Source organism: Primulina huaijiensis, chromosome 5 (genome assembly GCF_012295235.1).
Source record: "Primulina huaijiensis isolate GDHJ02 chromosome 5, ASM1229523v2, whole genome shotgun sequence".
Lineage (NCBI taxonomy): Eukaryota > Viridiplantae > Streptophyta > Magnoliopsida > Lamiales > Gesneriaceae > Primulina > Primulina huaijiensis.
In genome coordinates this window covers 23,508,893-23,536,885 of record NC_133310.1, presented here as the reverse complement: position 1 = coordinate 23,536,885, position 27,993 = coordinate 23,508,893, and the positions used below count along the sequence as shown (strand labels likewise).

Here is a 27,993-nt window from a genome sequence, read left to right as displayed (position 1 = left end):
TCAATAAATGCCATGAAAAAACTGAGAAATGCACCCTTTTATTATAAAACATGCAAGCCAACATACTTGTTTTTTCTGCGGCAACACTGTACAGCCGATCAAACGCGACCGAGAACTACAATTTCTATGCATCCACCTCTCCAACAACCATTAAGAAACACCCCTTAACACAAATCCATCCCGACTGATGCATCATTCCAAAAAGATTGGATGAAATTTTCAAGAGAATCCAACTTTTCCACTGATGCAGGTCCGCAATTACTTAATGAATTTGAATGATTTTCAGAGTGCTTGCAACATTTTTTTCTCAAACAGATTGTAAAGTGACCTTTCCAGCAGATGTCTGCTCAAAATCAGCACAAGCTTCTGGCGTATCTTCTTCACTAGGGGGCACCAACTGCCAAAACAGTGGCAAATATTTGTCCCACTCTTTTAGAATGTCCGAACCTTTTCTGCTACCGGTTTTTTCCTACATATGAGGGAGAACTAAATCAGAAAAATGGCAGCCCACTGATGTGGCACCACTAGGTGAGCACAATGAAACTTAATGGGTTGGCATTGTGGACATGATGCCAAGGCAAAGAATGAGCCGTTGAAAAAATGAAATTGTTTGCTTACAACATGGGCTTCAATGAGGCTTTTAAGCTGCATTTGGCCAGCTGGAGCAACCACTCTTTGGATCTTGACTATTTCCATGTTCACCTGTAACCAATTTTCATGGTATCATCAAAAGAGTAAACAACGGCTTTATGCAATTCACCCAAATTTATAGGATGAATTTTTAGGTGACATACATGACCAAGTTAAAAAAAAAGTAAACATCATGAACCTTGGGGATGAGGGTATCGTCCTCGTCAAGGATGTAGGCCAAACCTCCAGTCATACCAGCTGCAACGTTTCTACCCACCCTGAAAAAGCAACACGGAGTATAACTCGGGATCTTGAAATGTTTCATGGACAAAATTTGAAATCATGTGAAGCTATATAAAGAGTGAACACTCACTTTCCGAGGACAACAACGCAACCTCCTGTCATGTACTCACAACAGTGATCACCAGTGCCTTCCACCACAGCTTCAGCAAGTGAGTTCCTCACAGCAAAACGTTCCCCAGCTTTCCCTCGAGCAAAGAACTGACCGCCTGTTGCTCCATACAAGCACGTATTTCCTATGATGGTTGCGTCCTCAGGAGTGAACCCAGTATTTTCAACAGGAGTCACAACCAATTCACCTCCGGCCATACCCTTAAAGCGTAGTGTATTTTTAGATACTAAACCAAGTATAGTATCAAAATTTCAATGCATTTCCATTAAAGAAAAAAAAGGAAAAGTTTCAGTTTTCACATCAATGTGAACAAAAAATGTAGCAGAATGGCGAGAGTTGCCACAAAAAGGGTATCATCGAGTTCATTTCTTGAAACAACGGAGTTGAACGAGTAGAGATTCTATACTTTAAGGCAATTATTAGAAACTGATTCCTGATCAAAATAAGTTCAAATCTCAAAACTGAAAGGATTCCTAAGTTTCCAGAAATAACTATATCTTTTTACCGCAAATGTAATATCATGGTGTCATTGCTATACCAACACCAACGTGTAACAAAGGTGCTATTAGCTATCCGGATAATGGATTAGCTTACCTTCCCTACATAGTCATTAGCTTCTCCATTTAGTCTGATATTCATTCCAGGAGTCAAAAAACAGGCAAATGATTGCCCAGCGCTTCCATTGAATCTGCAGATAAATATAAGAATTACACCATAAGTTTCAGATTGATTGAATATAAGAACTGTTCAGCGCAATTGTTTTACATAATATTTAGCTGCCCAGCAAAACCAGTGTCTCCGTATCTCTTTGCAATTACACCAGCAATACGCCCACACACTGCCCTATCCACATTGTATATTTCTACAGATTTATGCACAACCGTTTCATTGTCAATAGCCGCTGCTATCTGTGAAGAGAAATGAAAATTGCTAATGAAATATTCAATTAAGTTTGGTATATTTTCTGGATAAAGAAAGGAAATCATTCTCCCTTATTCATAGATAATAAAATACATAATACATACTAAAGTTTATATAAGCAAAAACAGAAAATCCCTACAAATATAAAATATCCAATCTTAGTTTAAACTTTACTTAAATATCTTATCCAAGAACTTCAACAATCTTCAACATTCCCCCTCAAGCTTGACGTACATGTTTGTCATGCCAAGCTTGGACTTTACTTGTTCGAAGTGTGGTCGATGGAGAGCTTTTGTCAAGGCCCAATCAGCAGCAAGTGTGAGGGAACATAGTGTAGATCAACTATTCTTTTATCAACCTTTTCACTTATAAAATGTTTGTCTATTTCCAAATGCTTGTTCGGTAGTGGTGCACAAGATTCTTAGCAATCTTTAAGGCTGCTTGGTTCTCACACATCATCTCAATTGGATGACCATCCCCCATCTTCAATTCATTGAGTAGCATTTTAAGCCACATGCCTTCATAGATTCCATTGGACAAAGCATGGAATTCAGCTTCAGCACTGCTCTTGGCTACAACTAGTTGTTTCTTGTTTCTCCGCGTCACTTGGTTACCTCATACAAATGAACAATACTCACTTACTTCTCCACGTCACTTGGATACCCCATACTTGAAATGACATCTTTTATACGAGACATTTCAGTTTCATGGTTTCCAGTGAGAACGATGTCATCAACAAAGACAATGAGGGCATCAGTCATTCCTTCACTATGCTTGACAAATATCGTGTGTTCTACCTGGCATTGTAAGTATCCTCCTTTTGTCAACACACTTGTGAATCGATGAAACCAAGCCCAAGGTGACTGTTTGAGACCATACAAAGCCTTTTTTAACTTGCACACTTTGTGTTTCACTGCTTTTGTCGCAAATCCTGAGAGATCATCCTTGTATACCTCTTTCTCTAGTTCCCCATCGAGTAACGCATTTTTAGCATCGAGTTGGAATGATGGTCTGTCAAGATTGGCTACGATTGATAGGAGTACCCTGGCGGTGTTTAATCTAGCTACAAAAGCAAAGATCTCTTGATAATCAATTCCATACGACTGAGTATACCTTTTTCAACAAGCCGTGCTTTGTACCGTTCAATGCTTCCATCAGCCTTATATTATATTTCACTATGAAAATCCATTTGCAGTCAACAGTTTGTTTCTCGGAGGGAGTTCCGTTATTTCCCATTTTTTTTCTTTTCTAGTGCTTTGATCTCATCAAAGGCAACTTCCCTCGAAATTGGATCCTAGAGTGCATCCTCGATAGACCCTAGAACTTGTACTTGATCTAAACTGGATGCAAAAGAACGATATGCAGGTGATAATGAGTCAAATGACACAAATGTTGTGTACATGTTCTAGTTCCATTTCTTAAAGCAATAGGTCTACCATCAATGTCACAGTTGTCTAGTATGGTAGAATTACTGTCAAGTTCAGTATTACCTTGTTCTTTTTCATCAGGAACTAGCCTCGTAGGATAGATTTGGAGTGGTAGCTTGTTCTTGTTGTCTTTTCACTTGGGTGACATTTCTTCTTGAGTAAACTTTGAGTGGTGCATTTTGGGAAGTTGACAGGTGGTTAGGTTCTGGATTGATAAACGGATCCCGATTTGGGGATTTGTTTGTGTCATTCTCCCCCTGAATTTAGAAATTGGGATGTAAAGGTTTGTTTTCAAAGAAGGTGACATCTAGGGGGTGATAAAACCTTTTTGTGATTGGGGAGCAACATTTATAGCCCTTCAGGTTAGGGGAGTGCCCTAGAAAGATGCATTTTATGGCTCGCGGGTCTAGATCCCACGATCTTGAGAATGGATATGGACGACGGCAGAACACCCGAAGATACCGAGAGGAATAAAATTGAGGAGATGTGTTTGAGGAAAGTGTTCAAGTAGAGTCTCGATACGAGTTTTGTAGTTGAGAACACAGGAAGGCATGATTAATTAAGTAAGTGGCAGTAAGTAGAGCATCACACCAAAAATGGCTAGGGACTTTGTATGTGAATGGAAGAGATCATGACACTTCAAGAAGTTAGAAGGTGGTGATTTTTGCGTTCAGCAACCCCATTTTGCTGATGTGTGTCGACACACGAACTTTGGTGGACAATACCATGGCTAGCCAGATAGGTTCCCAACAATGAATTAAAATAGTTTTTAGCTCAATCAGTGCAGAGGACTTGTATTTGGGCAGAAAACTTAGTCTGAATCATGGAATGGAAATTCTGGAACAGGGATTTTGTTTTGGACTTATCGTTCATGAGGAATACCCACGATACGCGAGTATGATCATTCACAAATAAGAGGAACCAACTAGCACCCGACACATTTTCTATTTTTGTTGGTCCCTAGATGTCACTGTGGATGGGTGATAAGGGTGTCGATGGTTTGTACGGTTGTGGTTTGAAAATGCTACATGTGTTTGGAAATTTGGCATAAATCACACTGAAGTAAACCCTGTTTTTTATTACTGAAAATAGTGGGAAACGATTTTTCTAAGTACACAGAGTTCGAATGACCTAGTCTATAATGCCATGAAAGAAAATCACTTTTTTTATGGAATTGAAACCATAAATGGAAATAGGAAAATTTGTTCTTGGTGTCCTCTTGAGGCTCCATCTGGAAGAGAAACAATCTAGCACGCAGGTCAACACTGCCAATCGTCTTCCACGATGTCATTTCCTGAAAAATACAATAATCGGCAGAGAATTTAGTAGTGCAATTGAGATTTGCATTAATCTTGCTGACAGACAATAAAAGATCGGGGACGAAGAGCACAGATTGTAAGCAGATATCACGGAAGATTTGTACAAAACTAACACCAAAGATCTTTAAACTAGAATCATTGGCAAATCGTACAGAACAAGAGCCTCCACGTGGCTTGTATGAGATAAAAAGTGAAAGACTACCCGTCATGTGATCAGAGGCGCCTGAGTCAACAATCCATGCAGAAGAAAAATCCTGATTCGAGGAGAATGCAATGAGAAATTCACCTTGCTGCATTACCCACACTTAGTAGTGTCGTAGATGGGGCAGAATGTTGAGCAGAAATCTGTCCGGACAATCGTTGAAGGGCATCGAGCTGGTCTTGGGTGAATGGTTGCTGCGAGATACGAGAGTTAGTATCAACAACAGCTGAATTCGCACGTTGTTCCCTGGTTGGTTTCCAGTCTGCCGGTTTGCCATGGATGCGCTAGCAAGTTTCCACAGTATGGTTTGGTTTCCTGCATTTGTCACACCACACTTGCCCATTCCGCATATGCTGGTTATGTGTGGTGGCAGAATGAGGGGAAGGGCGTGTATCACCGTCAGGACTGGAGGGAAACGGTGGCCGAGATGAAACAATGGAAGAAGCGTCAGCGGTGGTGGAACGAGAGGAGCCCATCATTAATTTCCGGCAACTCGCTTCATGTCGAACTTCAGAGAAGGCTGCATGGAGTCCTGGCAGTGGTTTTGTGGCCAAGATGCGGCCACGAACTTCATCGAGAGATGGATCATGTCCGATGAGGAATTTGAATACACGTTTGGTCTCCACAAAATCCCTGAAGTGTGTTTCATCTTCCAGTCATTGGATTTGAATAGACCAGCTGCTGCTAGAGTTTGGTGAGTGCATCGAAATATGTCGTGACAGTGTCCTCATTCTGGAATACATGGTGAAGCAGGCCTTCCACTCTGAATAACTCAAATGTTTTGTCACGGGCATAATACGTATCCCAGACTGCATCTCATATTTCTTCGGCAGAAGAATAGAGTAGGAAGTTCTCTCCAATATCACGGAGCTTGGAATTAATAAGCCAAGACATCAGCATGTTGTTCTCGTCGTTCCAAGTCCTGAATTTTCCATTAGTAGTGGCCGGTCGTTTGGAAGAGCCAGAAATAAAATTTTCTTTGCCCTTGTCGCAAATAAACATCATGATAGACTGAGACCATTGCAGACAATTCTGGCCATTAAACTTGTGGCGGGTGATGAAGTGGAGAGAGATCAGGTGTGGTTGTAGGTGTCGTAGCTGCCGCTTGTTTATCGGAATTAGTGGATGAAGCCGTGTTTCCATACTTGGTCATGGCGGCAGCTAGGTTTGATACCCGTGCCTCTGGTGGCAGTGGCGGCTAGGGTTTACACCCAACGCTCTGATACCATGTAGTTCGGTATATTTTATGGATAAAGAAAATAATTCATTCTCTCTTATTCATCGATAATAAAATATATAATGCTGAAGTATATATAAGCAAAAACAGAAAATCCCTACAAATCTAAAATATGCAATCTTAATTTAAACTTCTTAAACATCTCATCTAAGATCTTCAACAATCTTCAACATTCCAACTAATGAAATATTCGATATTCGAATTTTTTGTTCAGAATCAAATTCTTGGGGATGATCCATTAACAAAATCACAAGCCAAAGCAAGATAAAATAATTGTGTAGAAGCTTTTTAACAGAAAATAAACAAATGGAAAAATTGATGGAGATTTAGTTCTCTAAGATCCATTTGAAACTAATGGAGTAACAGCTACCTCTGGGTCCAAAAGCAATGTATCATCCAGAACAGGACCATTACTATGAACTTCCTGATTCCTAATCATAGTGCTGCTCCATTTTGGTAATCCAACACTCTGAAACACAGAGCATTAGTAGTATACAAAGACAGTTATTAGCCCTATGATAATGGATTGGACGTATTTTTTTAACACTCACAGAAAGAAAATAACTAAGATCAAGATGCTGAGTCTTCATCAATGAAATATCACGAGGTTTAAGTAACTCCGTGTGGCCAATTATGTCATCCAGTTTCTCGTAGCCGAGTTGTGCCAGCATACCTCTTACCTGGCAAAAGATTGTTCACAAAGCATCAACCAAAGCATAAAAGCAGTCACAAAATAATCTATTCTTAATCACAAAATGATGCAAGGATGCAATTTAGCAAGCATATGCAATATGGCATCCACTTGAGCATCATAGCAAAATATAAAAGTGGAAAATATTCATTCAAACAATATGCAAGGAGCCGAGCATGTAAACATTCAAAAGTGAAGGCACATCATCCAATAAACCTGGTGCAAACAAAAATTAAGCACTTTGAACAATATTTCGATTATCATTTACTATGACGGCACAAAATGTAGAATACCTCTTCTGCAACATATAAGAAGTAGTTGACAAGGTCTCCGGGAACACCAGGAAAACGAGCTCTTAGCTCTTCTCTCTGCCAAAAAAAATTTATTTGAAGCAATTCTCAACTGGTGACAAAACGGGCAGGATTAATTTAAAAAGACAACATTATCTAGAAATCCTAGTCACCTGACTGGCAACACCAACAGGACAATTATTAGTGTGGCAAATACGAGCCATTATGCAGCCAGTGGCAATCATAGCTACAGAACCAAATCCATATTCATCTGCACCCATTGTTGCAGCCATAAGGACATCAAATCCGCTTTTGAAGCCACCATCAACCCTGAGTATGACCCTTTCTCTGAGCCCGTTTGCAATGAGCATCTGGAAAAGATTTATGATGACAGATGACACAACACCCATCAAAACAAAAGGTCTACTACCAAATTAAATCCATCAATTTGGCACATAGATTGAATTAAAAAGGAGAAGCAGTGTCTCAAAGTGTTAAAAGGACCTGGTGTGATTCGGTAAGCCCAAGTTCCCAAGGACCACCAGCGTGCTTGATTGAACTTACAGGGCTGGCTCCAGTTCCACCATCATGTCCTGATATCTGAAGACAATATCAAACATGTTTTTGAATAATCTTGATTCCATCTTATTACAAAAAGCACTGAAATAAAAGTGTAAGTATTTGTATATAACAATAATTCTCATAAAAGATCGTTTACTTCACGAGAAAAAATTGATATGTTACCCGTCAACTCATAGCATTTAACTAAGTTCACATAACAAATGAAAAAGAAGTATTAAAAGAAAATAATAGTAATACTCAACATACCTAAAATTCACTAAAATAAGTGAATAATAAAACAATATATCAAGCCAACTAAAATTCAAAAAATTGTTTTCCTTCCAGCCAATTACGGATTACCAGATGGTGGCCGAAAAAAGGCCGACTTTCTACTTCAACTTCAGAATAGTAGAAATATTTTTCATCTAGTTTTCAATACGTACCTGTATAACATCAGCATTACCCTTTGCAACACCAGAAGCCACTGTACCAATTCCAGCTTCTCCCACGAGTTTTACAGATACTTTAGCCTTGGGGTTGACCTGTACAATTGAATACCTTTATAAACCAAACATTCCAAGATAACATTAGTCCATACAAGTAAAAACAGAGCATATTCCAAGCACATCACCTGATGAAGATCATAAATCAATTGAGCAAGATCCTCGATAGAATAAATATCATGGTGTGGAGGAGGAGATATGAGTGGAACACCAGGTTTTGAATTCCTTAATCTCGCAATATATGCACTAACTTTTTTCCCTGGAAGTTGGCCTCCTTCACCTGGTTTTGCACCTTGAGCAATTTTGATTTCTAGTTGATCAGCATTGGCCAAGAATGTTGGAGTGACACCAAAGCGACCTGAAGCTACCTGAAACCTCAAATAACAATTATTTTACTCATCACAAAAAAATGTCATTCTTTAGGCTATATATACGTACAAATAAAAGTACGAATGCAAAGGGTGTCACAGATGCAATAAGACCTGCTTAATAGCACTTGTAGCAGTGTCACCATTTTGAAGACCTTTAAGGTGTGGCAATGTTGGCGAGTACCCATCCACAACATCGGTAAGTGGACGCCAGCGAATTGGATCCTAGATGAAGATGAAACTTTAATACGACTAGGCAACTGGACATATTTACAGTTGGGTAAATAAAAAATGTCAAATTTATCTGAGATTAATATTTAACTTCTATCAGATCCAAATATTTCAGAAATCAGTGTTCAGTATCACGAACTGCGCTCAGCCAAATCTGATGGAATGGCCAAGATTAAATGAAAACTATTAGAATTAAAACATGTGGTATGCTATATGCAATTAACATATAAAAAAACTTGGTCCTTAAATTTTTTTTCCTTGGCTCGGATAAATTGATACTTCCGAATTCCATTTGATTTATATTGCAATCAAATCAGTGTAAAGAGTCATGTTTAGCTGGATACAACCTACAAGTTAAAACACCAAATACAGCCGTACATAACTATAAAGTTGATTACCTCACCCCCTTCTCCCGAGTTAGATTTTCCACCCAATCTATTCATTGCAATAGCAATTGCTTCATGAGTTTCCCTGGAAATGGCTCCAAGCGACATGCCACCGGTGCAAAATCGCTCCACAATAGACGAAGCAGGCTCAACTCTTCCAACAGGGATTGGGGAACGATCACTTCTAAATTCAAGTAGATCTCTAAGCACCTGGAATCAGTAAATAGATTTGTCATGATTGATTATTGATCGTGTGGACAAATAACAGCCCATTAGAGGGACAAAGGTGGACAAAGGTGAGCAAGTCAACACTTTCCACATCTTCCAATAAACTGAATCAAAAGGAAGATCAATTCTTATGTTCCACCGCTTCAAGAGGGATGCTCTTGAAATCAAGAATCTGTAGGAAATACATACATTCAATAGAAGTAACTCACATTCACAGGTCGGTTAGCCAGATGTTGCTGGTAAATGGAATATGCAGTTTCATTCTTTTGTCTCACGGCTTTGTGAAGCAGCTTTGACATCTCTGGATTGTTACCATGATATTCACCTTTGATTTTGAAACAAGATAAAAATGTTTAGCAACTTTTGAGGTAAAAGACGATTTTGAACAATGAGAACACAAATTGCTGTGAGTGTGAAAATAGAAAACATAAATGTGTTATAAAAACAACTGGACTCATTTGCAACAAAGTACCTCCAGGCCTAAATTGTATGAATCCAAAATTTTCAAGTCTTTTTGCTGTATCTTCAGAGAAAGCCTTAACCCAAAACGACAAAGTTTCCCTTGCTAACTGCAAAAGAAAAATGATTAAAAGGTCTAGATATCATTTGCACCATTCTAGATACATAAATGAGAAAAGTTCTAGCTGTATGCATTCATGTATATGAAAGTCTCTATAGAATTGAACCCAACCTCAGTCATACGGAAAAATAATTTAAAATTTCTTCCAATCTCCACAGCATTTATAGCATATTATCCAATTTTTAGAAACATTATGCAACATGCATTAAACAGTTCTCAATTTTTTGCATACTTAGAACAAAAACAATCAAGTACGATATGTCGATATCCAGATCTGAGTCAACAAATAAGTGCACTTTTGAGTCACCAGCCAAAATCTTATCATGCCCAAGTGCGCAAGTATAATATTCAAATGTGAAAGCCGAAAGGACCTATCAGCAAGTATATAAGTAAGTGGATTTTCATATTTTGTGTTGAATGGGAGAATCAAATATTCAACAACACAGCACCATGGAACGATTTACCGAACATGTGGCATAAAATAGCGACAAATAAAGTAAAAAATTTAGTGGTCCCCAACCTGTCCTATACGTAAGAAACAAGCCAATTTAACATCACTGTTTCAACTATAAACTTAAGCAACAAAACCTCAGTCACGTGCCTCATTCCTATCAGGTTTATTACCTCGTCCAACGTCAATCCACCAATGCTTGATGGGCTCCCACAAAAAGCAATGTTCACTATATCTTCGCCCAATCCATAGATTTCGAATATTTGAGCACCACAATAACTAAATAAAGATACATTAGCCAAAATAGTTGTTCAGAAAATAGAAATATAGGGATGCAACAACTAGGAAGGTTAGTAATTACAATGCCAAAATGCCCCAAAATGTGAGCATACCTGGAGAGCAGTGAGATTCCCATTTTCGATAGAATTTTCAAAAGGCCAGATTTCACTGCCTGAAATAAAATTTACGACAGTTTCTCAATCAATAAAGTATGAAAAAAATTCAAAAGAAAAATAGAACTTCAAGCACTTCAATTGAAAATGAACATTATCACGAGCCTTCAGAAAAACTTCAAAAATACATAAGAACATCAATTTCTAGTTTTGGACGATAGTTTAATTGCTGCCGACTCAAGTTGAGAGTACACGACTTCTTTTTTAAAACAGAGTACAGCACTTCTGAGGAACAAGATATAAATTATCATGAATTGAAGGCAATCAAAAGCTGAGTGTGAAATTTGTCTAAAAAAGGTATAACCACAACTGCTGTGCTGTACAAACCTTGCAAAAATTCTTTTGAGCCTGTTCAATAGTCACAGAGGGCATTTTTCCATTCCGCATCAGGTTCACCGTTTTATTGCTCAACCGCCATTGACGACATGTCTCCAAAGCCACGTAGGGGCATACAGCACTGTATACACATGAATAAGGACAATAAACTGCCTGATTCATACACTGACCAGTTGAAGAACAATTAGAAAAGGCTGCAAGTATTATAATAATAGAAAGTTTTACAATAGAAGCGGACGAGCAATCCGCAAAACCCGTTACAAGGGAGATCGATAAAAAACTACCACACAATCATCATGACCATATAAATTTCCAATCCCTAATTAAGTCTGAGATACATAAATGGTTATACTCTGACAATTTAGTCGTCCAATTCACAACTCTGAATTTGATTTTCTTCTAGACTTCGTCCACAGAATATGACACATCTTCGAATATTCTATTGTTCCTTTCCAACCATATCGACCAAAATATGCAATGAGTTGTCATATACCAGAAACTCGTAAATCTTCTCGCTGTGGGCAATCCTGGCTCCATAATAAACAAGTCTTGTGCCTTACACGGGAATATCCATTGAAAACCCAACTCTTTTAACACTTTTATCCAAATACCACTGGCATTAAGAACAATGCACCAATAGATAGTCTTGATTCTCCTATTGCTTTCGGCGTAAGCAACACCATTGCGAGCATAACACACAGGCAGGCCACCTTCTTTGCACCAAGTCGCATGAGGGCAGTTTCCCCAGAGCCACAATCAACGAGAAAACTTGAATCTTATGCGAGACGGGTACTTTCCACATATTATGATAGTAGGAGAATAAAGGGAAGTTTGAAATCGTGAAAAAAGAGTCGTAGAAAGATCGAACAGAGAACAACCAGAAAAAATCCCCCAACCAAACTCTAAAATCCTCGTTACCCAACTCCAACTTTACTGCCTCTAAGACCCCTAAAAGATTAGTGAACTCGCCTACTTCGACCTCATTAAAATCTCTTCTAAACCGCACATCCCGTTGGAAAATAGAATTGAACCCCGTTATCGACAACATCTACGAAGTTATAGATCGGTTTGTTGGTTAAATTGCAAATTTGAAACAAAGATGGAAATCTGTCTTTTAACGAAGACACCGCCCCAAATGTCCTCCCAAAAACGAATGAAATTACCCTCTTTGAGGACCGCCCTAATCATCTGATGAAGAGCCGGGTATGAGCGAGAGATAAATTTCCAAGGCTTCTGAATGTCGAGTTCGTCGCCAACCCCACGTCCCACCTATTATCTTGAAGACCATAAATGCTCTTAATTACTTTTTTCCACAACGTCCCCCTTTCCACTGAACATCTCCACCAACATTTTCCAAGAAGAGCCTTGTTCCTCAATCATATATTCCCCAATCCCAGGCCTCTCCTGTCCTTCGGTTTACAAACTTGCTCCCACCCGACAACATGACAACGCTTCTCCTCGTCTGCCATGTCCCACAAGAAATCCCTCATTAATTTTTCCATTTTTTTCGCCACCCGAATTGGCACTTTAAAGAGAGAAACGACTTTTTCCAACTGGCTAGTTTTTTGGACATTTTGGATACCACAGGTTCCCAGAATTCCGTAGTCGTAGGATTACCTCCCAAAGGAACCCCGAGATACTTAATCGGCCACTTTTCATTTTTGCACCCAATTGCTAATGTCAGTCCAATGTCCATCGACTTCTTCTTCCGAAATATTCAATCCCAACACAACATTTTTTCCCACATTAATTTTCAAAACCGGTTTAATACCCAAAAATTTGAGTATTTCCACTATTGCCAACACGTCTCTGTGAGTGTGTAAAGAACAAGGTATCATCCGCAAAATGAATATGCGAAATTTCAATTTTTTCTCTCCATACTTCGAGTCTTCTCACTTCGTTCATTACCTTGGCCCTATCTACCATCCGCCCCAAACCATCGACGACTAGATAGTACTCCGGCAGAAGTGTTATCAAAAATTTCAAAGAAGCTTGCAAGTTGGAAGAAGTCTTTTCTTTCAAGAGGAGGTCGTCTTACTTTGATTAAGGTTGTGTTAGGTGCAATGCCGACTTACTACATGTCTCTCTTCAGAGTGCCAATTAGGGTAGCGAATAAAATGGAAAAACTTACGAGGGATTTCTTGTGGGACGGAGCAGATGGAGAGACTCATTGCCATTTAGTCGGGTGGAAGCAAGTTTGTAAGCCAAAGGACTGGGGTTGGGGAATATTTGCTTGCAACACCCACCCTACTCATCAATCAAACCATCGACGACTAGGTTAAAAAGGAAAAGTGATAACACCCCTAAGTACCCCCATTGTTCCACCATGACTGAACTAAATCTTTAAACTTATGGTGTGACAGCCAAGAATTCTCAAATCTAAACGGAGCAGGACCCCACCTCAGCTTAGCCAAGACAGTGGTCCAATGTAATTCTGGGTAGCACCGTTTGTCTGAATGTGGGGAAGATGTCCCTCCAACCCCTGGAAATGAGATATCTGTCTAAGCGACAACAAATCGGTTCAGCCCTAAAGTTTGACGACGTGTACTTTGCATTCAATAGTGGGGGGTCATGAAGTTCCGATTCGCCTATCAAACAGTCAAAACAGGACATGCTCGTGACATTGGAATGGCTGTTCATTTTTTCTTTCGTGTTTCTGACCACATTAAAGTCACCTCCCAGGCACCATTTATCACCACAGATAGAATTCGATCCAGCTAAGTCATCCCAAAATAACTATCTCTCTCTCGGTTTAACCGGTCCGTAAATGGCTGAGAACCACCATTTGATCTCTTCACTCAAACGAATTTCAATTGACACCGAAAATTTCCTAATCAAATTATTACTGACTACCACCACTCTAGGATCCCACATAAATAGAATTCCCCCAGATCTTCAAACCGATGGTAGGCATACTCAATCAACAAATCTTGATTTCCATACACTTGCAACGAACCGTTTGTCCACCTTTTCTTTTTTGGTTTCCAAAAGCACCACTATATCCAGATTTTCATTACGTATGACAGTCCTAACTAACTCCCTCCTCCTTGCTGCCCCTCCTCATCTGGTATTCCAAGAGGAAATTTTCATAACAATGCATTGGAACCCTTCGAGGTCGAACCTCTCTCCTAATTGATTCCACATTTTAATCTGTAAAGTTCTCTACTTAAGAGACCAATCGATTTCTTAACCCCTTCCCAAATTTACCCTCGTTGCCCCTCCTCCTAATAGATCACTAGACAATCCCAAAACTGAAAACGATGCAGGTAAAATAGAATGAAGTGTAAAATAGTGGTTTAGAATGGAAGATTGAATACCAGTTAATACCCGTCCCATGTTTGCCGTTTCCAGCATTGTCCTCAACGACATCTCTCTTGAGTCTTCTGCAATAGGTTTGCCAATAAGTAGGCAGTAATTTATTATTGCTCGCAACACCCACCCTACTATCTTGATCCTCGGCTTCTCTACTATTCATGGAATTGATTGATAAGCTTCTGAATTTTGTGACTTCTTTTGGGACAACTTTCCTCAAAATCTTGAACACCTTTCCTCCCACTGTTGGTGTCGATGTCTCACTCTTACCTTCTAATATTTTTTGTTGTTTCTTCGAGAGCATAGACCCATGTGCATCTTCCATCTTCTCCCCATTGTTACCCGATCCAAAGCCTATCTTCAATTCTTCTGTGCTTGTTGCTTGATCTGGTATGACTCCCAAATCTTTCTTTCCTTTAATAGGCCCGTTGTTGCATTCCTCATTTCCTAATTTTTTCCTGTGGATGTTGGTGTTGCCCCACCCCGCCAAGGTCCTCTTGCTATTCACCACGACTTGAGCGTAAGTTTGCCATTTGTACTGCTCATAAGCTATAGGATCGAAGGAATCTACCCGAATTCTAATCTCTCTATTTCCCCCATCCAATGGAATCTGCATCCTGCTTTGAATGAACCCTCCTTCGGTGCTCTTCACCTTGATCTTAGCTGCTCCAAGATCTCGGAAAAATAATGTATCAGCGCTAATGTCCATCAAGCCCCCGCAACGATCCCCGATAATTTTGAAGGTAGCTGGAAACCATAAGTTCCACGGTAAGCCACAAATCCTAATCCAGCTGTTACAACAATTTTCTACCATATCCAACGTATTATTATCTGGTCTCTACCCCTCAAAGTCCAAAGACACACCATTGTCGAAGAATCCTCTTTTCAGATTTAAATAGTATGAGAATTCAACCACATTCGAGGGCCACCATACTGCTTTGTTAGCTTGAAACGGGAAAAATTCAACCTTCTTGTTTGTAGAGTTCCCAAGAGCACCTTGAATTAGCTCCCAAGAGATGTTCACCCTACCTTTGGTAACGATGAGTGCTTCATGCCACTTCTTATCTAAACATTGCCTGCCACTATCTTCCATAGTTTTCAACATCCCTCTGTTATGGTTCCTCTCTAATTTCGTCTCATCCTGATGTACGTTGTTGGACCTCGTCTGAAATTAGCCGTGATTAAGGATAGGTTGTAGGTTCCTCCTCTTATTGTTCCCTGACAGCAGCTTTCCCAAGGTAATCAAAATTTTTTCCACCCCTCTGAGTTGAATCCACTAGGCACAATGGTGGTTAGCTTTCTGCCCTGCTTACTGTATTTCGACATCTCAATGAATCTTCCACGTTGGTTAGCAAATCTCTGTATTGTGAAGACGGCATTTTTGCCCCTATATCGATGACAAACCGAGCCTGAATAGTGTGTATCTATGGAATCCTTGAACCTCAGACTGATCCAACGTGCCTCCTCACGATCAAAGTCCATCATATAACTCGAATTTCTGGTTCTTTCGGACCACCATATCGAACGACCTCCAATTCCCAATTTCAGCGTGAACACTTTGGTTCAATCTTGATCATTTCATCCCGAGCTACTGGCCTAGTTACAAGTGATGATCTCCAATTGATCATACTATTCCTAGCGTAATATCTGAGGAAAATAGATTCGGTGGGCAAGAATAATCCAGTACCAGTCGTGAGCAGCGAACGCCGCAAACAGAGGGAGGTTTCGACGGAAATAGACGAAGAAGAATGTAGACGATGAGCAGGAAGCAGACAGCAGATGATGAAGACCCGGGCTTGAATAAGATGAAACCTCGGAGAGTGGATAGCGATTTCCGACGACGAAGACAAAGGACGGGTTTCATCGGAAGAAGACGAAGGCAAAGCTAGACATTGAGCAGAAATAATGCACCAGCAGAAGACCCCGACTTGAAGAAGATGAAACCTTTGAGAGTGAAAAGCGATCGTCGGGGCCAGTGGAGAAGGTGCGGTCATCGTCGTTGAAGATCCGGAGAATAGAAGTGAACGATGGGACGATTCTCAGACGAGGGAGAGAGCATTTTTTGAAAAATTCTCTCTCTAAGGTTTTGTGAAGCTACACCGTGAAAAAGGCTGCAAGTATTTAAGTTGGAAGAAAAGTGTATGGGGGGATAACTGTGCCATATGCTACCCTTGCATTAATTGGCTTCAAGGAATCAACAACTCATTTTGGATAAGAATGTCTTAAACTGAATTTAAACATTTTGTCGAATGTATTAGAAATGGAGTTAAAAATTTAGCAACTCGTACACAAGAAATACTTCAGCTTTTTTAGCATCTCAACAACAAAAGTTGTAAATAGAAATAACTCTCAATGACATCGCCAAGAAAACCCTTGTGATACTCTAATCTATATAAATCATCATAAATGATATTGGATATGTGAGTTAAACAAAATGAAAATATTTATCCAAGATTATACAAGTCTGCATTTTTGTCCCATAAGTCAGAAACACTGGCAAAAAACACAAGTTATAAAAAAACCAATAGAAGAGCTGCAAACAATGAAGTATGACCTGTAACTACATTATTCATGGTAATGTCGCAAATGGAAGCAGCTAAGAGAAAATTAGGATTACCTTGCACCATATCCAATCAAGCATGCAAACTGATGAGTGCTGAAGCACTGTGCTGTATCAGCGACAATGGAAGCTTGCATTCTCAGTCCATTCTGAATCAGATACTGGTGAACGGCACCCACAGCAAGAAGTATTGGAATTGCAGGCCGAGTTGCGTCCTGAAGAAAGCGAAGCATTATAATGCTAAGCCAACCATTAGAATACTTGTAAAAGAAGAACTAGAAAGCCTCCCCAAAAAATAGAGAACAAACGCATAGGTACACAAGCTAACGACTGCAAAAGGCTAGAAATTGAATATAACAGCATGTGACCAAGAGTGAACAAAACAGTGGTAGAAGAAATCAAAGAAACTATAAAGAAAGAAAAGCCCCAAGACAATCACAGAGCTGACTGCCCATGTGATGGAACCTATTCTTATGACGAATGAGTGGGATAATCCCATGGAAAAATCATTTGAAAAGGAGAGATCAAACTTGAGGATCCATAAAACGAAACCTATACTTCCCCATCCCATTGCGCTGTTCACACTTTCTCTTCCTATATTATATGGCTAATAATAACCTCAAAATTTGCTGCAATTTTTTTCAATAAGTTCCTCAGCATTTACATATTAAGTACTTCATGAAGAAAAACTGTAACAAAGCTGGAACATGCCAGCAGGAATCCATACTACTTAAAAACAAAGAATTTCAAACATGATTTTTTTTAATTGAATGCACAGGAAAAAAAATTAAGAAAGTACAGTCATTCAAATGCCAAAGTTTTTTGTCAGACATGAAAGTGTGATAAAGAGCAGGCAATTCACTGATACTGTAAATCATAAAAAGGTGATAGCACATCATAACAGAAGGGTACGTACCAGCTCATCAGACCTGTCAGAAAGAACAAGAAGCTGGGAGCCATTTCTGACAGCTTCATCAGCAGCTTCACAAAGCTTGTACAGTGCTTTCTCAAGTGAACCTTCAATACCTTTCCTTATGCCAAAAAATGTAGGTAAAACTCGGGGGTTCAAGAGTGGATCTTTCAACAAAGACTCAAGTTCTCCTTCATTTAACACAGGACTCGACAAAATCACCTGTCAAATGAAAATCTTTTAGAACATTATCATTGTCCAATAGCAGGTGAAAGAATGTGGAGGAAAATCAAAATTGTTGACGAGAATAAGACCAATATATTGGCGAATAAAAAATTGTGTAGAATCATCATGAAAATAAAGGACTGCCGAAGTACCTGGGAGGCATTTTCTGGACCAATTTCCAATATGTTCCCTCGCTTTCCAAGATTGACTTCAAGAGACATAACCAATCCTTCCCTCAGAGGGTCTATAGCGGGATTTGTAACCTAGTTTGTACACATATGTAAAGAGCACCCGAAATCAGCCCAAGAACATCAAACATTCCGACTCCTATAAGACTACTATAAAAAGTAAATATAACAAAAATCCGGATAAGAACAATTAAAAACTCCAAATATTATGGTACAATAATTGGCATGGAAAAACAGGCACCATATAAGGGGATGCAAAAGTTGATAGTGTAATACACGTCATGAAAAGAGAAATTATTAGATAGCTCATCAAATTTTGATATTCCCATAGAAGTCTAAAACTACATCTAAATCTGACAGATTGTACACACAAGGACCAGGAGTTCAAGAAAATATCGCAAACCTGAGCAAATCGTTGTTTAAAATAATCAAAAAGCATGTGTGGCTTTCTAGACAATACTGCCAATGGAATATCATCCCCCATGCAAAATGTAGGCTCCTTCCCTTGAGCAGCCATTGTTTCTATGACCATTTGAACATCTTCACTAGAATATCCATAAGCCCTATTTAAAAAAAATAAATAAAGGAGAATGACAATGATTAGTAAGGCAATCAAAACATAACACAAAATCACATTGAACCTACAAAAAAGGCAAAAAAATTCCTTTAAGTTAGAAATATTCCTTTCTGAGATTTTTCAATATTGTATCTCAAACAGACTTAAGTTTCAGCAGGGGGGATACGAGCCAGAAAATGGATTATGTACTCGATTATCTCTATAATATGCATTTCTTCTCATTAGTTCTATGAGCACTTGAGTCCCAACAAATGCCATGAGCACTAATAAACACAAAATGAATAATCATTGGAGAATGCATATGCATTTCCACAAATTCTGTATGAGAAGGTTGAAAAAAATGTCATGCCCCAGTAAGTTCCTTTTGTGATAAAGAGGTGGTTGGTTCTCATAAGAGGTTGTTGGTTCTCATAAGCATGTAGTGCACCCTAAATTTTTTTTTTTTGGATAGAAAACTAACTTTATTATAATAGTGAAAAGTTTTACAATAGACGCGAATGAGTAATCCGCAAAAAGCGTTACAAGAGAAGTCGCTAAAACACTACGCTATGACACTATCACACTATCGTCATGACCATGCAAATTTCCAATTCCTAACAAAGTCTGAAATACATATATGATTGTACTCTGGCAACTTTGTCGTCCAATTGGCGACTCTGAATTTTATTTTCTCCCACACTTCGTCCACGGACTCCGACACATCTTCGAATAATCTGTTATTTTTTTCCAACCATATCGACCAAAATATGCAATGAGTTATCATATACCAGAATCTGGAGAGTCTTTTCGCCAAGGGACACCCTGACTCTATAATAAATAGATCTTAAGCCTTCCTCGGAAATGCCCATTGAAAACCCAGCTCTTTTAAAACTTTCGTCCAAATACCACTCGAAAATGAGCAATGCAGAAGTAGATGATCTTGATTCTTCTCTTGCTTTCGGCATAGACAACACCGTTGCGAGCATAAAACGCAGTCCGGCCACCTTCTTTGCACCGAGTCGCATGTGGGCAGTTTCTCCAAAGCCACGATCCACGAAAATTTGAACCTTTTGTGGGACGTGTACTTTCAAGATATTATGAAAATAGGAGCATAACGAGAAATTTGAGATTGGGAAGAAAGAGTTGTAAAAAGATTTAACAGAAAACTACCTTGAAGGGTCCCCCAACCAAACTCTAAAATCCTCAATACCCACCTCCAGTCTGACTCTCTCTAAGACTCCTAAAAGATTAGTGAACTCACCTAACTCAACCTCGTTTAAATCTCTTCTAAACCTCACATCCCAAATGAAAGAATAATTGACACTGCTATTGACAACATCTACGAAGTTACGGATAGGTTTTTGGTTGAAATGCAAATTTGTAGTGCACCCTAAATCAACAAGTAACCCATATTTTACTCCATTTTTTCATGTCGTGAAAGAAACCAAGAGGGAAAAAAATGGTACTCGATCACAATCAGAATAATCTGCCAAAATGCCAAATATTGTTGAGGGTGATGCTTTAGTCACTGAAGTATTAAAATAATCCAGAGTCTTCAATCACACACACTTCCAAACACCCTACTCCAGTTCACCGAAAATGACAAGCTCCAGAAAAATCATTCGACATCAACAGGGTCACGAGATAACTCCTAGACATGATAGATGAAAAATATGATTGACTAGTAACAATAGGGAGTGAAGTGATCGGGTCTCCTAGAAAAAAGTGTATCAATCTTGTAGAGTTCAAAAATCAAAAGATTAGAGTACCTATACATATAGCTAGTGTTAGCTAAAGAATTCTCCACTCAATATAAAGTCAATCTTCTCTATCACTTGATATAGAGAATGAAAAGAGAGAAAATCTAGATAGATCATGTATTCTAAAAATTAGAAACTAAGGCTCGAGTCAAACAAAATTACTAAAAATTCTATCAGGGTTGTTGTCAGTTCAAGTTCCTCTATAACTGTTCATCATCAGCACCTCAAACTTTGCATGCTACAGTACCAAATTGAAATGGAGATTCAGACCGGATTAAATCAGTTCTAGGGTGTAAACTATTGGAACTTGACCAGTCCAATGATAGCATACCAGGTTGGCGCGGTTTCATATTAATTGGATTGGGTATATAACATAATCCAAAACCGGGCTAGAACGAAACGAATTGAACATGATTTGACTGGACTGTTGACCACATCGGAAGGGATTAGAACTGGGTTGAGACCAGATTGGAAAAATGATTCAAGTCCTGGTCACCAATATGGTTTTCAAGAGAATGAGGAGGCATCAATAACATCTGGATCTCAAAACACTTAATGGACAAAAATAAAAATTTTGGAGACTCACTGCTGACGTCTTAATATTGTTTCATTGTCCATGAGTGTCTCCGCAAGAAAGTTTGCAGGCTTAAGAGATCGAAGATTTTCATTCACCCATTTTCCATAAGGACTCGAGAGCGCAACTCGCTTTTTGACCTCAGTATTCTCAAACACCTACACAAAATAATAAAAATATCAATAACAAAAGGGAAATATAACTGTGTATTTATTGTAACACCATTCACACCGGATTCATTTTATAGTACGGACCTGACCATTTTGTAGATCAACTGTAATCATCATTCCAGGGCCTAAACGCCCTTTCATTAAAACTTCTGAATCATCTGTTGGTAGAACCCCTACCTAGACAATAGTTTCGAAAACAGGATTAGATTGTGATGTTTATGTGATCATTAATGGCTATTGATAGATTACAAATACAAACAAAACAAAGATGATAGGGAAAGCAGTTTAAGAAAGATCAAATGACACTTCGTAAGCAGCTCGAGAAAGCCAACAGACCTCAGAGGCGACATAGACAACATTGTCTTTTGTCCGCCAATATCTAGCAGGACGCAGTCCATTGCGATCGAGACAAGCTCCGACTGTTTTTCCATCGCTGAAAATAAATGGCACAAAGCAAAAAAAAAAGAATATGAAAAAGAGGAATTCTGAGTAGACTAAAGATGTCACTTGTACATGCTAGCGTGCACATAGATCACTGCAAAACTAAATAATCACCCTTTGCTTTATACAAACGTTGGCACCATCCAATCTTGGATGTCCACGTTACCACATATTAGAGAGATTTTGTTTTAGGGAACTAGATTGTACCTGATTAACGAGATCATCTCATAGTACAGTACTTAATAATCAAATCCCAAAAGATGTTGCAAGTAAAACAATAAGAGGGTTTACTCACTCGGACAATTTAAATGTTCTGTTATTTTTTCTAATAATCTTTATGAATTTGGTTCGGCCTCAAGTAGATTAAATGAAATTCAAACTCATAAGTGAAGGATCAGAAATCTAGATGGATTCAATAAAAAATTTCATTATTCATAAAACATCGAGCATACAAAAGGTGAAGAAGTTAATAGATTAAGGAAATTGCAGGTCTTCGGTGGTTGAAAATACAAACAGTGTGCTGAGCCAGAGGGTATAAAATTTTGTGAAATATTTTAAATTCTAATAGTGAGAAGCATATGAAATTAGAGAAGCATGGCAAACAAGTTCTACTAATACTAATGGTGTTACTGCCAGACACTCATCCTTTGAAACTAGCCACAACAGTGAATTCAAATTTCTTTCAGATTTCTGTTTGAGGATTTTATCTACTTATAAGATCAATTTCATTGCATGCAAAAAGGGCAGTTTCCTTTGTATTCTAGATCATAGTTGTTGAAATTCTAAATCTCCTTAAACAACTAGCGGAATCTTTCAGAAAGCTTTCATTTCACATAAAAAAAACGCTAATGGACAGAATCAATAATTTCACAAGCATGACAACAATCCTCTGGTAACTTTAAATTTGTTAACACATTCGTCATTATAACTAAGAAACCAACATTTAGGAATCTCACCTGAATAAGAGCAAAGCAGGTCCATCCCATGCTTCCATTTGACCCTTGTAGTAGTCATAAAATTCAACAATCTGAAGCCAAAAGAATCACAAGTCACTCCTACCAACATTAGTGGATCAAATTGAATAGTTTCCAAACTAGGGGTGTGAAACTAGAAAATTATCTAACACAGTCAACTTGGTAACACTTTGAAGGAAAAAGATCTGGTGGCCAAAAACCATGAAAGCTGAACTTACTTACAAGTGTCCAAAAAATAGAATACCTCCGGATATTTGATCATCAATGTAGGATGATTTTTGTATGCCTCAGGGACAAGAAGCATCAGAGCTTCCTCAGGAGTGCGGCCGCTTCTTATTAGTAACTATATACAACAGAAAGTGAAAACCATGAGGTTGGAAAAAGGAATAAATACCAATGAAATAATACACTGCATAGTAAGTAAGATATTTCTGTGGATTGAATTGAAATCCGCACATCAATACACAATCAACTGAACAATATGGGTCATTGAACCTTTTCTCAAACAATTATCAGCAAAATATTCTTCAAACAAGTAACAGATCTTCTGATAAAATCACCCCCAAATTGCACCACTCACTTTCTGTATTTTTAGACAAATCTACGACGAATGAAAAGTTTAAAGTAAAAGGCCATACTTCAGCAGCACTGTCAAGATTTGCAGAGTCAGATGCCTTCGGGTTTCCAAAAGGACGGAGTTCGTTTTCACGACCACGCCAAACAGGTGACTTCAATGAAGTCTCCCTAGATTGCATCCAGTTTAAGTTCCCCTGCATAACAATTTCAACCTCAGCACACTGAACAAACATGTACTTCATGACAAAGAATCCCAGCTAAAAAATTATCACCTGTATCGTATTGATCTCTCCATTATGACCAAGGAACCTCATTGGTTGAGCTAGCGGCCATCTAGGACTAGTATTTGTACTGTATCTACGGTGATAGATAGCAAAAGGGGATTTATAAAGATCATTTTGTAGATCAAAATAAAACCGGCCAAGAACCTCCGAACGAAGCATTCCCTTGTAAACTATAGTTTGATTGGATATCGAGCAGAAGTATAGTTCACTTCCCCAAGTTTCTAAGGCTGCTGCTCTTTCAATCAACTTCCGACAGATAAACAGTTCTCTTTCAATGTCATCAACATTTTCTTCTTTAGAAATTTGGACAAAAAGCTGCATTATATTTGGCATGGTTTTTGTAGCATAGTAGCCAACAACAGAAGTATCTACAGGTACTGACCTCCAGCCAAGCACTTGAAGACCTTCTTGTTTAAATATATTCATAATAACTGCATGAGGAGATACAAGACTTCATATGACTGATGGCCTGTGCAAAGGAAAAAAGTCTCCAAAAAAAGACATACTACATGAACTTTACGAGCCTGTCCCTCAAGAAACATGCAACAAGCCCAATAAGAATTTCAACAAAACAAATGTAACTTGCTAGTTGCTGTATGATCATATTGAACTATATAATTAAAGAAAAAATATTAAATTTTCAAATTTGGACAATGATCCAATGGTCCATTCTCATGTCATCATTTCCTATGTCATGGAAATGTTGAAAATAATGAGAACATAGAAATTCCAAAAACCCACCTGTTATTATAAGAACTTTCAACAGATCAATCAATATAGTACCCATTTATTGTACATATTTTAAGCCATTAATTGGCTAGATTTAGGCACCACTTTTGACAGACCTGTTTGCGCTTGTTGCAACAGAGCATCATCCTTAGGAAGAAAGACCATTCCAACACCAGTGTGCATTTGGTCAAAAGCAGTCATCCCTTGTTCATTGGCCCAGCTGTTAAAAAGTTCCCAGGGAATTGAAGTCATCACTCCAGAACCATCACCAGAGTCATTATCTGCCCCACAACCCCCACGATGTTCCATGCAACCAAGTGCTGTAAGAGCATCCTTGACAATTTCATGTGATGCTCTATTGTCCAAATTGGCTATAAATCCAACTCCACAAGCCCCTCTTTCAGATATAATATCCTCCAAGTTTGCAGCCTAAAAGTAGAAACATGGTATTGAAGATTAATAGCACCATATAACACACCACAACAAGCATCGAGACGTGAGCCCCAATAAATAGGCTGCATAGTTCTATCAGGTTGCGCTTGAATGGAAGAATTTGATTGGACGGAGAGATTTGATTTAGGGAGAGATTTAAAATTACCATTGCATTTACACAAGTTGGTAGGGCAGATTTAAAATTCATCTGAGCAATCAAATGGATTTTAAATTCATAGCTTCAAATCCCTCCATCCAAGCACAACCTCATTATCTACCTTTCTCCCATTCCATTTGTCGAAATTTCACAGATTCATATGATAAAGGAACAATCAAAACTGCAAATAATAGACGAGTAATAAAATTGAAATAAAATAAAACTTTGCAATTGCATGTAAACAATTCACTGATAGCTAATCAAATGCTTCGCAGTGTGAAAGTGGCTTTAAAATATAGAGGATGGTGAAACCTGCCATGGAAATTAATGTAAGTTAACAGAACATTTAACAAGAAAGTATAAAGATATACTCATCTACAACTGAAACCATTATAAACCAAGTCATTTACCAATGCCTGGTGGCAGGCCCTTCACAGTTCAGCTTAGACAAAAAAAAGTATACTGAATGGGAAATTCCCTTGGCGCTTCAGTCGTCAAATATGTTAACAAGGCCCCAGCTGCCTGCCTGATACGCACAGAAAAGAAAGAAATTGAGACCAGACCTACTTGATTCTTTGACACCAGATCTTGACTCCTCCAGTCTCGCTCTTAGTCTTGCCTCCTCCCCAAAAGGCTGGATCTTCTTAGTTTCAGTAAGCTCCTAGATTGGATATGAGGTGCTTCCTTCTTGTCTGAAGTATGCACTGGGGCTCACACCAATCCTTCCAGGAGTATGGGCGATCACATGAAAAATTCCCTAGGATACCTAAGAGCTCCCACACCATTCAATCAAATTTCGTCATCTCGAAGAATCGTCCATTTTCTTTGTTTTCTTTTAACATCTCAACTAGTGACATGGCAGGCCTGATGTTTAGTTCATTCCAAAAACTTAAAATTGGTGCAGTTTTAACGTGTATCAGCCTTAGCATAACAACTCAAATCCTATTCGCTTACATTTTTAAACCACACGAATTCTAAGCCACAATGAAATAGACTGTGGGGAAAATCCCAGTTGATTTTCACTCTTCACCATTAGTTCTAGCAACCCACTGCACTTTAGTTTTGTTGTTTATGTCCTTTCCTCTTCTTTTACACACCATCCCATGGAGCATGCTAAGATTTTGATCAAGTCATACTCTCGATTGCATTACCCAAGTATATGCCTAGTTGAAGCTTCGAAATAGCCATCCTCTAAACCAGCTATAAATCTAAAGACATACATATTTCACTGAAAACAGAAGAAAAGTTCTAAACCCACACACATGGAGAGTTGAGAGCAGTCAACAGCATCATGCAAATCTATTCACAAAATACAATCACCTATTTGCATCCTTCTGCCGGTGAGACAGAAGGTAAACCAGAAAAAAAACTGCCAAACTCCAAAACTATCGATAAATATGCTAAACCATCTGACATTCTCCCAGATGATACAATAAAGTAAACCAAAAAATGTTGGGACTTTACAACTTAGCGTGAGAGTCAACTCACTGATACATACAAACCGAATTTCTACAAAATGAACTCTTGTCAGAAAAATGGACAAGTTCATGCTATCAGCATCGCGATCACCATAGAATATCATGAAATGATGATTTTAAAAAAAAAAGTGAGATGAGTATAACACTAAGTTTCAAATTTGATCATATTGCACTCGTACAACACATGCAAAATCCAGAGAAATTATTGAAGTCAACCTATATATTATCAATTATAATAGTCAACAAGAAAATAAATGAAAGGTGAGTATAAGAATTTCTTTCACAAACCAACTTTTCAGTTCACAACAGCAAGATCAAGGTAAGAACACTATCAAGTATTACACCCACAACGAAAGGGGATGGAAATCAAAGTCAACGCATCAAACACCTTCCAACTCCACTCCCCTCCGCCATCCTCCAAAAAATTTAGACCAATAAGGTAAAAGAAAGGGAAAAAGAAAAAACTTAACTAATTACGATCGCAACCCATTGCGGTAATCCCACAAGAATTTCACTCAAGACTCTGAAAGTCCAAAAAAATATTGCACGTAAAACCAGGCATATGCGCTCCGAAAGAATCATCCAAATTCCAAGAAATCAATTTATATGAAAAACAACTAAAACGCATAAAGAAAGAGTCAACACCAACCTTCGGTTTCAGATCAGAAGACTGTCGTCGTGATGCATTGTTAACACGTTCAACATCAAGAACTGATTTAACGGAGGAAGCCCAGTTCTTCCTCAAACCAAGAAGATTCCTCTGAGTATCCCCACTATTCACACCACCCCCGACTTTCCTTCGACGACTCCCACTTTTCTTGGTCTTGTTGGCACCACACAAGCCCACAAAAACAAAATCTTTCCTACAGCTGCCGACGTTGTTTCCCGCAAAGAGTTTCACAGACTGCACAACTTGACCGGCGGTGTGTACAGACATCTTTCGTCAATCTCCACTCACACGCACGCACAGCAACTATATACGTACAATACCAGAAAAGTTGCAGTTTTTAAGGTGAGGAATGTGGGTTTATGAGATAGAAAAAGAACGTTTGGGAGCCACCCGCGTCTAATTCATAGTATTTCTTGGCCCACGCTTCCACATGTGTGTGTGTTATTCTGCGACGTCTGCTACTTGAATTTGACTACGCCAAGGGACGGACTGTTTTTTATTACATTACGTTAGATCAGATGACAGAGGTGTGACTGCAAAATAATGGAGTTTTTTTTATACATAATAAAAAAAAGAAAATAGTTATTTGACATAAGATTTTGCCACACTTCCAATTATTAACTAACAAAAGTTATGTAAATAAAATAAAGCTATGACGTATAACAATAAATAATAAATGTTTTAAATTCTTACATCAAAAAATGTAAAGATATCACGAAATAAAGTTAACTCCTCGATAAAGAAAAATTAAGTAGAAAATTACGTTTTCTAT

At 38.5% G+C, this 27,993-nt stretch overlaps 1 protein-coding gene across 1 annotated transcript; it reads right to left on the bottom strand.

Moving 5' to 3' along the window:
- Positions 1–4: 4 nt before the first annotated feature.
- LOC140977375 (ferredoxin-dependent glutamate synthase, chloroplastic-like) lies at positions 5–27,649 on the bottom strand. Its single transcript, XM_073442115.1, has 33 exons — positions 27,201–27,649; positions 24,601–24,913; positions 23,744–24,186; positions 23,534–23,665; positions 23,140–23,238; positions 22,878–22,948; positions 21,817–21,913; positions 21,565–21,657; positions 21,323–21,468; positions 18,824–18,983; positions 18,385–18,495; positions 18,014–18,229; positions 17,155–17,312; positions 11,217–11,346; positions 10,830–10,888; positions 10,611–10,716; positions 9,879–9,975; positions 9,616–9,731; positions 9,191–9,388; positions 8,676–8,786; positions 8,322–8,561; positions 8,134–8,232; positions 7,634–7,729; positions 7,303–7,500; positions 7,133–7,207; positions 6,700–6,828; positions 6,519–6,617; positions 1,808–1,950; positions 1,637–1,730; positions 1,004–1,242; positions 830–908; positions 619–702; positions 5–469 (listed from the first exon to the last, which is right to left on the bottom strand). The coding sequence occupies exons 1-33, from the start codon at positions 27,486–27,488 to the stop codon at positions 308–310; spliced, it is 4,881 nt and encodes a 1,626-aa protein (XP_073298216.1). The 5' UTR covers positions 27,489–27,649; the 3' UTR covers positions 5–307.
- Positions 27,650–27,993: the final 344 nt, after the last annotated feature.

Excerpts from the sequence above, each read along its gene's own strand:
- LOC140977375 (XM_073442115.1), bottom strand. The coding sequence starts at position 27,488 with ATGTCTGTACACACCGCCGGTCAAGTTGTGCAGTCTGTGAAACTCTTT. Across the intron at positions 21,914-22,877 it reads CCTGCTTTGCTCTTATTCAG|CGATGGAAAAACAGTCGGAG; the intron begins GTGAGATTCCTA and ends ATTTATTTTCAG. Across the intron at positions 9,976-10,610 it reads GTGGATTGACGTTGGACGAG|TTAGCAAGGGAAACTTTGTC; the intron begins GTAATAAACCTG and ends TTTCTTTTGCAG.